This window comes from Monoraphidium neglectum (genome assembly GCF_000611645.1).
Source record: "Monoraphidium neglectum strain SAG 48.87 unplaced genomic scaffold scaffold01680, whole genome shotgun sequence".
Taxonomy (NCBI): Eukaryota; Viridiplantae; Chlorophyta; class Chlorophyceae; order Sphaeropleales; family Selenastraceae; genus Monoraphidium; species Monoraphidium neglectum.
The window spans coordinates 1-12,452 of record NW_014011948.1 but is presented as its reverse complement, the minus strand read 5'-3'; the positions used below and the strand labels follow the sequence as shown (position 1 = coordinate 12,452).

General features: G+C 64.8%; 3 protein-coding genes across 3 annotated transcripts; 2 read left to right on the top strand and 1 right to left on the bottom strand.

The window, feature by feature from the left end:
• Positions 1-3,247: 3,247 nt before the first annotated feature.
• On the top strand, positions 3,248-5,241 carry MNEG_8697 (hypothetical protein; the record flags this gene model as incomplete). Its single annotated transcript, XM_014042833.1, has 2 exons — positions 3,248-4,614; positions 5,160-5,241. The coding sequence occupies 2 exons, from the start codon at positions 3,248-3,250 to the stop codon at positions 5,239-5,241; spliced, it is 1,449 nt and encodes a 482-aa protein (XP_013898287.1).
• A 1,494-nt stretch (positions 5,242-6,735) lies between these two features.
• On the top strand, positions 6,736-9,371 carry MNEG_8696 (hypothetical protein; the record flags this gene model as incomplete). The annotated part of the gene is made up of 3 exons (XM_014042832.1): positions 6,736-7,110; positions 7,502-8,790; positions 9,236-9,371. 3 exons carry the CDS (start codon positions 6,736-6,738, stop codon positions 9,369-9,371), a joined length of 1,800 nt encoding a protein of 599 aa, XP_013898286.1.
• A 2,463-nt stretch (positions 9,372-11,834) lies between these two features.
• MNEG_8695 (hypothetical protein) lies at positions 11,835-12,179 on the bottom strand (the record flags this gene model as incomplete). The annotated part of the gene is made up of 1 exon (XM_014042831.1): positions 11,835-12,179. One exon carries the CDS (start codon positions 12,177-12,179, stop codon positions 11,835-11,837), a length of 345 nt encoding a protein of 114 aa, XP_013898285.1.
• Between the last annotated feature and the right edge of the window lie 273 nt (positions 12,180-12,452).

Sequence of the window (12,452 nt, the reverse complement as noted above, 5' to 3'; positions counted from 1 at the left end):
TTATGCATATGTACGCGCCTGCTGCTGCTGTGTGCGTACGCAATGCAAGCGCGCAAGCGCAGGCGAAGGGACGCGGCAGCTCGGCACGGCAGTTGGCCTGCTGAAGGGCGCTCGCGCCGCTTTGCTGCGCGTCAGGGCGGCCCTTGCGACGTGCCCGCGCGCCTGCGGGCCATAGAGCTTGCTGTAGTAGGCCATCTGAGACAGCAGCACGATCCAGGGGATTGCGTGCGCCACCTGCGGCGCGAGCGGTGCAGCACGCCTGCTGTCACCTTCCTGCCACATGGGGCCGCCGTCACTCGAGACGCACGCGTGTCCCGGTGAGCGCACGCAAGGTCACATGCCGCCGCTGGCGGGTGGCAGAACGGGCTGCAAAACGCTAAAATTACAACTGATGCGCAGGACGCACCGCCAGGAAGAAAAAGCGGACAACGCTGGCCTTGTGTCCCTTGATGCGCACGCGCGCCGGCGCCACTGCTCCGCCTGACATGGCTGCAGTCTCTCCTAGGTCTGACAGAGGTTTCACTGAGGGCGATCAGAATCGAAACACGCTACACCAAGCGCGGCTGCAGGCCTGGGGCCCTCGAAGTGATCTTGGGCATCTGGTGCAGGCGAATCTGCCTCGACTGAGCGTTGGTATACCTTTTAAACTCTAAAACCGACTGTATAAACAGCCCTAACTGAGCCTTGCGACCAGAGAACCGTAGCCAGGTGTCGGATCAGCAAGGGCTGCGACGGAGATGCAGTATGAAAAGTCTTTTGCACATCAAGACTTCTAATTACATGGATCTGCTGAGCCGCAGCCTGCAAATGCGTTCATGTCGGTGCGGTGAGCTGTCCGGCTCCGTACGATACTTGGCGGCTGTTCAGTCATGGTGTCAAAATGACTTGTGGGGCTCACGGCTGGATGGGCGGCAATGGATGAATCTTGTAGTGGCAAAAAGGAATGTCCATGTAAATAAAGCAATACATGGATGACGAGCTGCTTGATGGGCGGTAGGGGGGTGATTCAGGAATGCCAGCAGTGGTCAATTTCGAGCCATGCGGCAGGCGACTGTCCAAGGCACCTCTAATGCATTGCGAGTGTGATGTAAGTGTCACAAATCAGTGCTTCTAGCAGCATCAGAAACATCGGCCGTGCGCACGGTTTGCCTCAGTGCTGGTGCTCTCAACTGGCGAGGGTGTGCCACACAATGCCATTGCTAGCGTGCAGCCCAAGGGCTTTGAACGGCGCACTGTAGCACCCCAAATTGTTGGATCCCAGCCACACGACTCTGATGCGTTAAAGTCCAATCCCATGATCCTAGCGGCCGCAGTGCGCTGTAACACTCCTGATCCTTTTTTTGGTTGAACCCGGACCAGCGCTGACACCTGCACCGCCGCCCCTGGCCCAGACGCCGCGGCCCCAAGTGGCAAAGCAGCAACGTCGCATAGCTGTTGCGAGAGGTGTAGCCGGGCATGCTGGTTGAGCAAGCAGCAACACCTGCCCCCCCCCCCCACACACACATACACACACACGCACGCATACACACACCCATACACCCACACATACAAACACACATACAAACACACACACACACACACACACACACACACACACGCATGCGCACGCATGCACGCACACTTCGTACTCAAGAGTATTGCAGATTTTTGTTATGGAATGGGCTGTTGGGTGTCACCTTGATCAGCCGCACGGTAACCTTGACCTGCAGCATGAACAGGTCGCCTACAGCACATGCGTGCTGCAAAGCCATGCGCTTGGGCTGAGTGCCGACGATGGCAGTAGCATCTAGCCTCGTGCCAGCAGCGCGCCCAGCTGCGTATGCAACAATGCCTGCTGCGATCAGGGCTGCACATGTAATGTAACCGTGCCTGCTGCGACCCGCAGGCTGCCCGGGCACCCGCCGCCCCGGCCATCACCCAACCACCTGCTGACCTGCAGAGATCGCACCAGATATCCCTGCCAAATCACTGCCAAGCCCGCAGTAAAGCGGACTTGTGGCTTAGGGACTGGTGAATGGGGGACCCGCCTACAAGCCAGCCGTAGGGGCAACTTGCTGCACGCAGGCCAAAGGCCTCTCTCGTCGCCCCTCCTGCCGTGCTCGCCGTCGCTGATCAACACAGCGTGCCGCTCGAGCTTGGTAAGACGCGCACGGTGACCAGTCGAGGACACCAAGGTTTGCTGTATGGCAGGTTTGCGGCAGCAGCAGCAGGAGGATGAGGCAGTTGTCAGTGTCAGCACACGCGTCCGTGACACGTGTGCTAGGAGGGCCTGCAGGGACTCGTGAGATTAGTGTTGTCATCTTTAATGTTCCAAGCGTGTGTGTATGATCAACGTACGGTACATTCAGTGCCTTACAATTAACTTTCAGGCGCGAGAAGCAACGTGATCTCAAGACGCGAGCGGATGGTATCAGAGCCCTTCGGAGGCAAGTCAAAGCTGACCACGTGGGGCTTCATCGCATACAGGAGTGCACCGCGAGCTTCACCACCAACCCGCTCTGTTGTGCACATCCAAGCGGCGCGGTGGCGCATGGTGCGGTCTGCACTGGGTCTGCATGGGCACCTGGCCCGACCCACCAATAACATCATTATGCCACCTGCACCCCGGGCGTGCAGGAGCACCACCGTGTACCTGCGCCAGCCAGTATGGCCACCGCCGCACAGGCTTGCCTCGAGATCGCCCTGCAGCGCGTCGTCGATTTGGACTGCTTTGAGACGCACCTTCCCAGCGCTCGGGATGCCGCCGCACTGGATGCCATGACAGTAGCCGTATACAAGCTGCAAGCAGCCTCGCTTGCCGCCCCCAACACCCTGCTGCCGCCGCCGCCGCTCACGGCGCTGCAGCGCGCTCTCGCCGAAGGCTGCGTGCCCGGCGGCGACAGGCGCGCGCGGCAGCACCGGTGCTTCATTGCGGCGACGGCCGTGAGGGGGCTGCTGGAAGGGTTCAAGGATCAGCAGGCTCACGCAGATCAGGCCGGCCACCGGCGGCAGCAGGTGCGAGGCACTCGCAGCGCCCTCCCTTTGGTTTGGCATAGTGAAGGCAAAATGCAACGGGATTACAGCACGCTGCGGCGCCTCCCGGCACCCACCGCCTGGCATGGCAACCGCCCCAACCACCCTCCCACCGCACCCCGCACCCGCACCTGAACACTCGCCACAGATCGGCCACACCCCTGGCATGCTACAAGCCCTGGCCGAATGCCTGCACAGCTGGCCAGACAAATTACTTATTGTCAAATGCGTCTTGATGGATTTGAACAGGCTGATGACCTGCAAAGAGGTGTGCGCCGCCGCGCTCCAGGTGCCGCGCTTCCTGGATGCGCTCTGCGAGGCCGCTGCGCGTTACGACGGGTGCGACAGCCTCACCCCCCTCCACCAGCTGCTCGACAGTGGCGGCCTGCGAGTCGCCGTGCGCGCCGCGCGCGAGCCCGGGCTGCTACACGCGGCCGCGCGGGTGGCGGGCGGCGGCGCGGGCCCCAAAGCCGGCGCGGCTTTGGGGTTTCTGGCGGCTTTACTGCAGGAGCTGGGCCGCGTGGGGGCTGGTCCGACGGGGCCCGCAGACGGCGAAGATCCCCAGGTTGCGCGCGAAAACGTGGAAGCAGCGACCCCAGCCATCGCAGACGCGGCGGCGCGCGGCGTCCTGCGGCTTGAGTCGCCGGAGTGTGTAAGGTCATCCGTCGTCCTGCTGGAGGCCCTCTTGCGCGCCGACGGCACGCGGCCCGCCGCGGCGCTCGTGGCGCTTGCTGCGCCGCCCGTGGTGCCTTCGCTGCTGCGGCTGATGATGCATCCGGACAGCTTGGAGCCGGCTGCGGGCTGCATTGCATTACTCAGCCGCCTCGAGCCGGGCCGCGCCGAGCTCATGAAGACGCGTCCCGCCACCCTCACCACCCTTGCGGCCACGCTGCGACGCACGGCCGCCGCCGGCGACAGCACACCGCGCGCCGCGGCCTGTGTGGTGCGGGCGGTGGTCGAGCTTATCCAGGGGGACAAGGCGGCCGCGGCGGCGTTCCTTGATATCGCCCTGCCGGGCAGCGTTTTGCCCGCGCTTGCACACCATATGTTAAACCCCGACGGCAGCATGTGCCATGGCGCTGCTGCGGTTGCCGCTGCCTTGGCGGAGGCCGCAGAGGCGGCCGGCCCGCAACGGCTCGCCGCCGTCGCCGCCGCGCCTGGCCTGCTGGCCGCGGTTGCGGCGGCCATTGTGCGCGCGATGATGTCACCAGTGAGCGCCCCCTCCCAGGTGCGTTTCCACGCGCTTGACGAGATGTTGACTATGGACTGTGACGAGGCCATCATGCCGACAGTAGGCGACTTGGTTGAGTGCCTCGACCGCCTGACTGCTGCCGGCGCAGCAGCTGCAGAGTCGATCGTTGGTGTTGAGGGCCTAGAGGCGGCACTGACGGCCGTGGCGGCAAATCCTGCCGCGTGGGCGCGCATGGATGCTACCGCGGCGGCGGCGCGCGTGCTGCGGCGGCTGCGCGGCGCGGCGGCGGAGGCGGCGGCTGGGGAGGTGCGGGGCCAGGCGGTGCTGAGTGCGGTGTGCGCCACGTGCGGCAGGATGCAGGCGGAGGAGGGCGTGAGGCTGCGCCTTTGCCGCGGGTGCGGGGCTGTCAGGTGGGAATCCGTGTACTTGCTGAGTGCATGATGGTGTACGTGCCCACGTGTGTGTGCCTGTGTGTGTGCGTGTGTTGCACGTGCGCGCGCACGTGTGTGTGTGTGTTGTGTGTGTGTGTGTGTGTGTATGTGTTTGTGCGTGTTTGTGTGTGTGGGGGCGTGGTGCGTGCGCGCACTTGCGTGTGGGTGGGTACGTGTCTGGTGCATGCACGTGCGTGCACATTCATGCATGGTCTCATGGCTGCTATCGGGCACGGCGACCTAACCAGGCCGCGCGTGTGTGTGTGTGTGTGTGTGTGTGTGTGTGTGTGTGTGTGTGTTTGTGCACGCACGTGCGTGTGCGTTTGTGTGTGGGGGGCACATGTGACTGCGCACGCACGCATTTCCCACTACCTGCTCAAGTACCTAATCACTGGTGTGTAGGTCCAGCTGCATGCAAGCTAAGCAGGGAGAGCGACTCGCAATTGGCTTCGACTTCACCAACCAAGCCCCTGCCTCAAGCGCCCAACTCACAAACCATGCGCACCAATCCTGCTGGCCTGCAGGTACTGCAGCGAGGCCTGCGCCAGGAAGGACTGGGTGGAGGGCAGCCACAAGCAGGCGTGCAAGCCGCTCAAGAAGAGTTAAAGGCGCTCGTGGCAGGAGACAAATTAAGCCTGAGCAGGCGCCCTGCAGTGTAGCCATGCACTGCAACTCCATGGCGTGACGCCAAATGTACTGTATAGCATGCGGCGCAACCTGTGTGTGTAAAGTAGCTGCCTGCAACTTGTCAGCGGTGGCCTTTGGCGCCGTGTGGTATTTTGGGGGGCGCAGGAGGCCGCGGCGCGCTCGCTGCCTGCGGTCAGTGCTGGCCGGCGCGGCTTCATCAGCAGGGCTGCCAGCGATGTCGCGGCCACAGCGGCGGGTCCATGACGAGGCTCGACAGCACCAGGCACCTGGGGCGCGGGGGCGGCAGCGGCAGCGGCGGCGGCGGCGGCAGCGCATGCATTGCATGGCGCGGCCACGCCTCTGGCAGCGCGTCGTGAGGGTCTTCAACCTTTGCTGGTCTGTCATGCGGGCAATGCAATCCGCTTGATCATGACCGCCGCCAATGGCTGCGCCGCCGCCAGTGGCCCGCATGCTGCGGCCCCAGGTGGTGTGAGCGGCTATGTCACATTGCTGTTGCGAGACTCGTAGCCCGGCATGCTGGATCAACTGCACGGTCAGTTTGCAGCAACAACATGTTGCCTGGAGCACATGCGTGCTGCAAAGCCAATGGTTTGGCTGAGTGCCGGCGAGCAAGGAGCAGTGACATCTGGCCTCCTGTCAGCAGCGTGCTCAGCTGCGCATGCAACCATGCGTGCTGCGAGCACGCAGCGCTCCACATGCGAATGACCCTCACGCTGCCCCACCCGTGGCCCGCGCTGTCATGAAACCACCTGCTGACCTGCAGAGATCGCACCAGGCACCGCAAAAAAACATCGCTGAGCCCGCAGGAAAGCCTGCTTGTCACACAGGGAGTGGCGACTGGGGCACCTGCCTACGGTACTAGCCAGCCAAAGGGTGCAGCCAGGCCACTTGCTCGTCACTCCTGCCGCATGCGTCGTGGCTGATCAATACAGCTTTTCGTCGCTCGAGCAAGACGTGTTGGTCATTGGATGGCACCAAGGAAAGCTGTACGTTACGGCAGGATTGCGGCAGCAGCCGCAGGAAAATGCCGGTTGTCAACCATGGGAGGGCCTGCAGGGATGCATGATGTTACCGTAGTTTCCTACACATGGAACACCTGTGATCTCCAAATTGTGTACGTTCCCTCAACAGACATTCCGTATGATATCCGTACCTGATCGAAGTAGTTTATCGGTGGGCGCGAGCAGAAAAGTCTGCCTGATCTGGAACGCGAAGGGATTCTTACAATGCTCTTCGGTGGCAATTAAAAGCTGACCACCTGAGGTTCACGTGAGTGCGCCACGAGCTCAACCACCACCCCTCTCAGAACGCTCATCAGGCATGCGGCGTGGGTGGCGCATTGTGGTTCGCACGGTCTGCGTGTGCACCTGGCCCCAACCCGCCCGTGACCTTATCCTGCGTGAACCCCACGCGTGCAGGAGCGACACCGTGTACCCACTCAACTAGGCCAGCATGGCCACCGCCGCCCAGGCTCGCCTCGAGATCGCTCTGCGGCGCGTGCTCGATCTGGACTGCGGCGAGCTGCCAGCTGACAGAGCAGTGCGCCGCGCGGGCGCTCCCGCCACGCAGACTAATGCCACCCTCGACGCCCTCAAAGCAGCCATAGACGAGCTGCAAGCGGCCTCGCGCGCCGCCCCGGACACGCCGCTGCCGCCGCAGCTGCTCTCGGCGCTGCAGCGCGCGCTCGCCGAGGGCTGCAGGCGGGGCGGCGACAGGCGCGCGCGGCTGCGTCGGTGCTTCGCCGCGGCGATGGCCGTGAGGGGGCTGCTGGAGGGGTTCAAGGATCATCAGGCCTGCGCAAACCAGGCTGGCCACCGGCGGCAGCAGGTGGGAGGGACTCGCAGCGCCCTCCCTTTGGTTTGGCTTAGTGGAAGTACTACGCAACGGGACAACGGCACGCTGTGGCCCTTCCCCGCGCCCACCACCTGGCATGGCAACCGCCCCAACCACCCGCCCACCGCACCCCGCACCTGCACCTTCACCTGCACACTCGCCGCAGATCGGCCAAACCCCTGGCATGCTACAAGCCCTGGCCGATTGCCTGCGCAGCTGGCCAGATAGTGTATCCATAGTCGAACCCGTCTTGATTGCTTTAAACAGGCTGATGACCTGCGAAGAGGCGTGCGCCGCCGCGCTCCAGGTGCCACGCTTGCTCGACGAGCTCTGCGGCACTCCCGCGCGCCCTGGCACGTGCGACAGCCTCCTCCCGCTCCACCAGCTGCTCAGCACCGGCGGCCCGCGCGTCGCCGCGCGCGCCGCGTGCGAGCCCGGGCTGCTTCTCGTGGCGGTGCGGGTGGCGGGCGGCGCCGAGCACGCCAAGGCAGGCGCGGCTTTGGGGTTCCTGGCGGCTTTGCTGCAGGAGCTGGGCCGCGCCGAGGCCGGCCGGACAGGGCCCGCAGAGATCGGAGAGTCCGAGCTTGCGCTCGCGAACGTGGCGGCGGCGACGCCGGCCATCGCAGACGCGGCGGCGCGGGGCGTCGTGCGGCTTGAGTTGACGGAATATGTAGGGTCGGCCGTCAGCCTGCTGGGCATCCTCTTGCGCCCCGCTGGCACGCGGCCCGCCGCGGCGCGCGCGGCGCGTGATGCGCGCGCGGTGCCCGCGCTGCTGCGGCTGATGAGTCGTCCGGACAGCTTGGAGTCGGCGAGTTGCATAGCGTTCCTCAGCCGCGTCGAGCCAGGTCGCGCCGAGCTCATGAACCTGCGCCCCGCCGTCTTTGCCACCCTCGCCGCCGCGCTGCGGCGCACGGCCGCCGCTGGCGCCGGCGACCGCGCCCCAAGCAACGCGGCGTGCGTGGTGCGGGCGGTGGCTGAGCTCATTCGAGGGGACGAGGCGGCTGCGGCGGCGTTCCTGGATATCGCCCTCCCGGGCGGCGTTTTGCCAGCGCTCGCTCACCATATCTACAACCCCGACAGCGGCATGTGCCACGGTGCAGCCGAGGTCGCCGCCGCCTTGGCAGAGGCCGCGGACGCGTCCGGCCCGGAGCGGCTCGCCGCCGTCGCCGCCGCGCCGGGCCTGCTGACAGCGGCCGCGACGGCGCTGGCGCGCGTGTTGACGTCGTCGCCGAGTGCCTCATGCGGGGTGTGTCTCCAGGCGCACGAGGAGTTGTCGCCGTCGGAATTTGATGAGACAGTCACGTCGACAGTAGGCGACTTGGTCGTGTGCCTCTACCGCCTGACTGCGGCCGGCGCGGCCGCTGCAGCGTCGTTAGTTGGCGTCGAGGGCCTGGAGGCGGCGCTGGCGGCGGTGGCGGCGAATCCTGCGGCGTGGCCGCGCATGGATGATACCGCTGCGGCGCCGCGCGTGCTGCTGCGGCTGCGCGCCGCGGCCGCTGCGCAGGCGCCGGCTACGGAGGCGGCTGCGGAGGCGGCTGCGGAGCCGGCGGCGGAGCCGGCGGCTGGGGAGGCGCGGGGCGAGGCGCTGCTGGCTGCGGAATGCGCCGCGTGCCGCAGGACGCAGGCAGAGGAGGGCGTGAGGCTGCGGCTTTGCCGCGGGTGTAGGGCTGTCAGGTGTGAATTCGTGGATGTGCTCATGCATGCATGATTGTGTGTGTGTGTGTGTGTGTGATTGTGTGCGTGTGTGTGCGTGTGTGTGTGTGTGTGTGTGCGTGCGTGCGCGTGCGCATCTGCGTGCGTCTGCGTGCGCATGTGTTCGCGCGTGTGTGTGTGTGTGTGTGTGTGTGTGTGTGTGTCTGTGTCTGTGCGCGCGTGCATGCGCGCATGTGGCTGCATATGCGCGCAGGCGATTTCACACGCGCACATGCGACTGCGCGCGCACGCGTTCTCTCAACTTGCTCAAGTATCTAATCACTGGTGTGTAGGTCCAGCTGCAGGCATGGACTCGCAACTGCCTGCTACCTCCCCGACCAAGGACCTGTCTCGCGCGCCCAACCTTCATATTATGTGCACCAATCATCAACCTAACCCTGATCTTCATCCTAATCTTGGCCTGCAGGTACTGCAGCGAGGCCTGCGCCAGGAAGGACTGGGTCGAGGGCAGCCACAAGCAGGCGTGCAAGGCGGTCAAGGGGGCCGAAAAGGCGCCCGTGGCGGCAGACAACACAAGCCTGAGCAGGCGCCCTGTAGTATAGCGGCGCACTCCAGCATGGCACTGTTTGTATTGAATGTCATGCGGCGCGACCTATGCGTGTGAAGTGGCCACCTGCATGCCGGCCGACCTGGCCGTTGGCGGGACCATGAGAGGGCACACAGGAGGCTGCGGCGCGCTGCATGCGTTCAGTGCTGGCCCGCGCGCCTTTGTCACCACCAGCTGTCCACCCGCTCGCGCCCGCGGCGCCAGGGCCGCGACGATGACTCAGCAGCACCGCGCGCCTGGGGCGCGGCGGCGGCAGCGGCGGCAGCGGCGCGTGCGTTAGATGGCGCCGCCAAGCCTTTGGTGTATTGCGGCAATGGCGCGCCGCTGCCCGGCAACTGCCGTGGTGTCAGCCGGGCAAAAGCGTGGCAAAGCCTGTGGCACGCCGTTAGTGGTTTTTTCCGGGAACCCTGCGCGCCTTGCCCCCGCCAGCATTATCTGCCATTCGTTGGCACCTGGCACTGCGAGAGAGTGCCGTATTGCACCCTTCGTGAGACCCTTTTATGCTTGCTTCCTTCTACTACGCTTCCGTAGCAAACCCTTGCAGCTACGCCCAGCACAGTTAGCGCTCGCTTTTGTTCCCGAGCGCGCACTGCCGCTGCCTTGCAGGAGGAAGGGTGCCGGCAGTCGGCCGCCTTGCCGCTGCCCAGCATGCACATGAAAGGGCACCGCCCTCATTGTGCCTTGACGTCCCCCGTGCACTGCAGCAGCCGATGTTGCACTACACTGGCACTGTATCGTAAGGGTCGTCGACTTATGCTGGTCTGTCATGCTGACAGGGCAACCAGAATCCCCAGATTGTGTTGAAGTGCGGTGTGTAGGAATGTACATGCAGCTTTCGTGCATGGCCCAGGAGCGGCATCCTGAGAGATGCCTGCGCGTGGCCAGAAGCGGCTGCTGCGCCGCGCGCACATGCAGTCAGGATTGCCCCAGGCGCAGCACGTGCAGAAGTTTTGTCCCGCGTACGGTAATGTAATGTAATGTATCGCAGCATGTGTGCAACAGAGAGGGGGTAAACCCAGGCCGGTGTACAGGCATCGCCATGCCCCTGCTTGCCTACCGCGCTGAGTTTGAAGAAGCTGCCATTCAATGAATGGTTAAAGAAAAAGGAAACAATGTCAGCGTTGCAGCAGTGCCCAGCCGTGGGCGCTGCATTAAGAGGACATATGCAAAGCTGATGTGCTGGCGGCGCAAGGCGTTGGCCCTCTGGGCAAAGTGCTGCGGTCGGTGCCGGAGACCATGCTCAGTGCAGCTGGTTGTGAGGGTGGTCACGGCTTGCGACGCTGAGCTGGCACCCGCTATGCTGACGTGTGGCAAGGCCCCCTGCTCACCCCCGCGCACTGCCAGTGGGGCCGCCTGATCCAGCCTTATTCTTCATTTACACGTGTCAACGAATGAAGGGAGAAGCAGCGGCGACACATGCTGTGTGCAGCAGCCGCGCGATGTGCTGCGCAAGGGCGCAGGCAAACGACGGCGAGAGTCAACTCCTGGGTCAACACCTGGATCCTGTCCACAATTGTGCCGTTTGAGCACTCGTAAATGGTGCTTTCTTATATACAATGCAGTTGCTTTGCGATTGTTTGTTGCAGGCATACGCTTGCAATGCCTTTCCTTGCAAGAGGCTGTCGCTCTCAAACGCCAAAACCCGAGGCAAACGCCAGTTTGGAACGCAACGCACAAAGTGTGCGTGGCAAGCGCGCAGCGGCGGCCATGATGCGGCTACCAATGAGCCGGGATGCAGGATGCACTAATTCAGCTGGAGTTTCCTGCCTCGCCGCTCAAACCCAACAGGGCCAGGAATTGCCCAACACCTCTGTGGCCCGCTCGCCCGGAAGCTGCGGCCTTGAAGGGATGAATCTGTCAGAAACAATGCTGTCAAACAACAGCAAACGCTGATGTGCTTGAGGTGACGACCCAGCAACGAATATGAGAACAAAAACCAACGGGGTATTCTTGGGCTTTCTTTCGGGGTCTTGAACGCACCAATGCGGCTCAAGTCAGACCGTGCTGGCAGTGGCCCGCCCAGCGGCTACGGGTGGCGACCAGGCGCCATCGGCGCCGGCAGCGCGGCCTCGATCGCCGCGTCGCGCCCGACCTCCCCGCCTGCCCACCACGGCCGCGGCAGCGGCGCACCCGCCGCAGCGGCGCCACCGCCGCCGCCAACCCGCCGCGGGTCGCGGCTGTGTGGGTGGTGGGGCGTCTGCGCGCCGCCGTCCGCCGGATGCCCCTCTGCCTCTGGGGCCCAACGCGCCCCGCGTGCAAAGACGTCCGCACCCCCGGCCTGCAGGGGGAATCGTCGAAGGCCCGCGGAGCGCAGCGCTGAGCTGGCTTTCAAAGCATTCCATCAAAAAACGAGATCCAGGTTCAAGGGAAGGACCAGGATATCGTCCCAGGGCCAGCCAAAGCCCAGCCAGTCCATCACCGCCCTCGCCCCAGCCACCAATCACCAAAAGCTGAGCAATTAGCGCCTCACCCTTCCATCGCTGCCATAGCCGTCCTCTGCGACAGGCAGCCCCGCCGCCTTGCGCGCCCTCCGCGCGCGCAGCTCCCGCCGCGCGACCGCCAGCGCCGCCGCGCAGCGCGCAAGCAGCCACGTCGCGCCGACGAGCGAGAGCGCCGCGCCCGCCACCGCGGGGATCAGCGCTGCGCGCATCTGCTGCGCCGTGCCGCGCAGGCGGCCGGCGGCCGAGGCGAGGCACACGCAGCTCGGCAGGCCGGTCGCGGCGGCGACGGCGGCGCTGAGCGCGGCGCAGCCCGCGGGGCACGAGCTGGGGGGCGGGGCGGAGAGGCCGCCCGCCTCCTTCATGATCTGGTCAACGGCCTGGTCAACGGACTGCTGCGCGCCGCGGTACCTGCGGTCGTGTTGCGTTGAAGCGGGCCGGGCTCAGGGATGCAGTCAAGGATGGGGTGGCAGTGAAGGGTTGAACCGGGCCGCTTCAGGGGTGCTGCTGGTCAAGATATAGGAGCTGCCGAGCGGCTGCGGGTGCGCAGGCGTTTGTGAGCAGCGGCCACGGCGGCAGCAGCCCTTGCGGTCGAGGCTCAGGTCATACTTGCTAGCCCCCGCACGAGCGCACGCGTG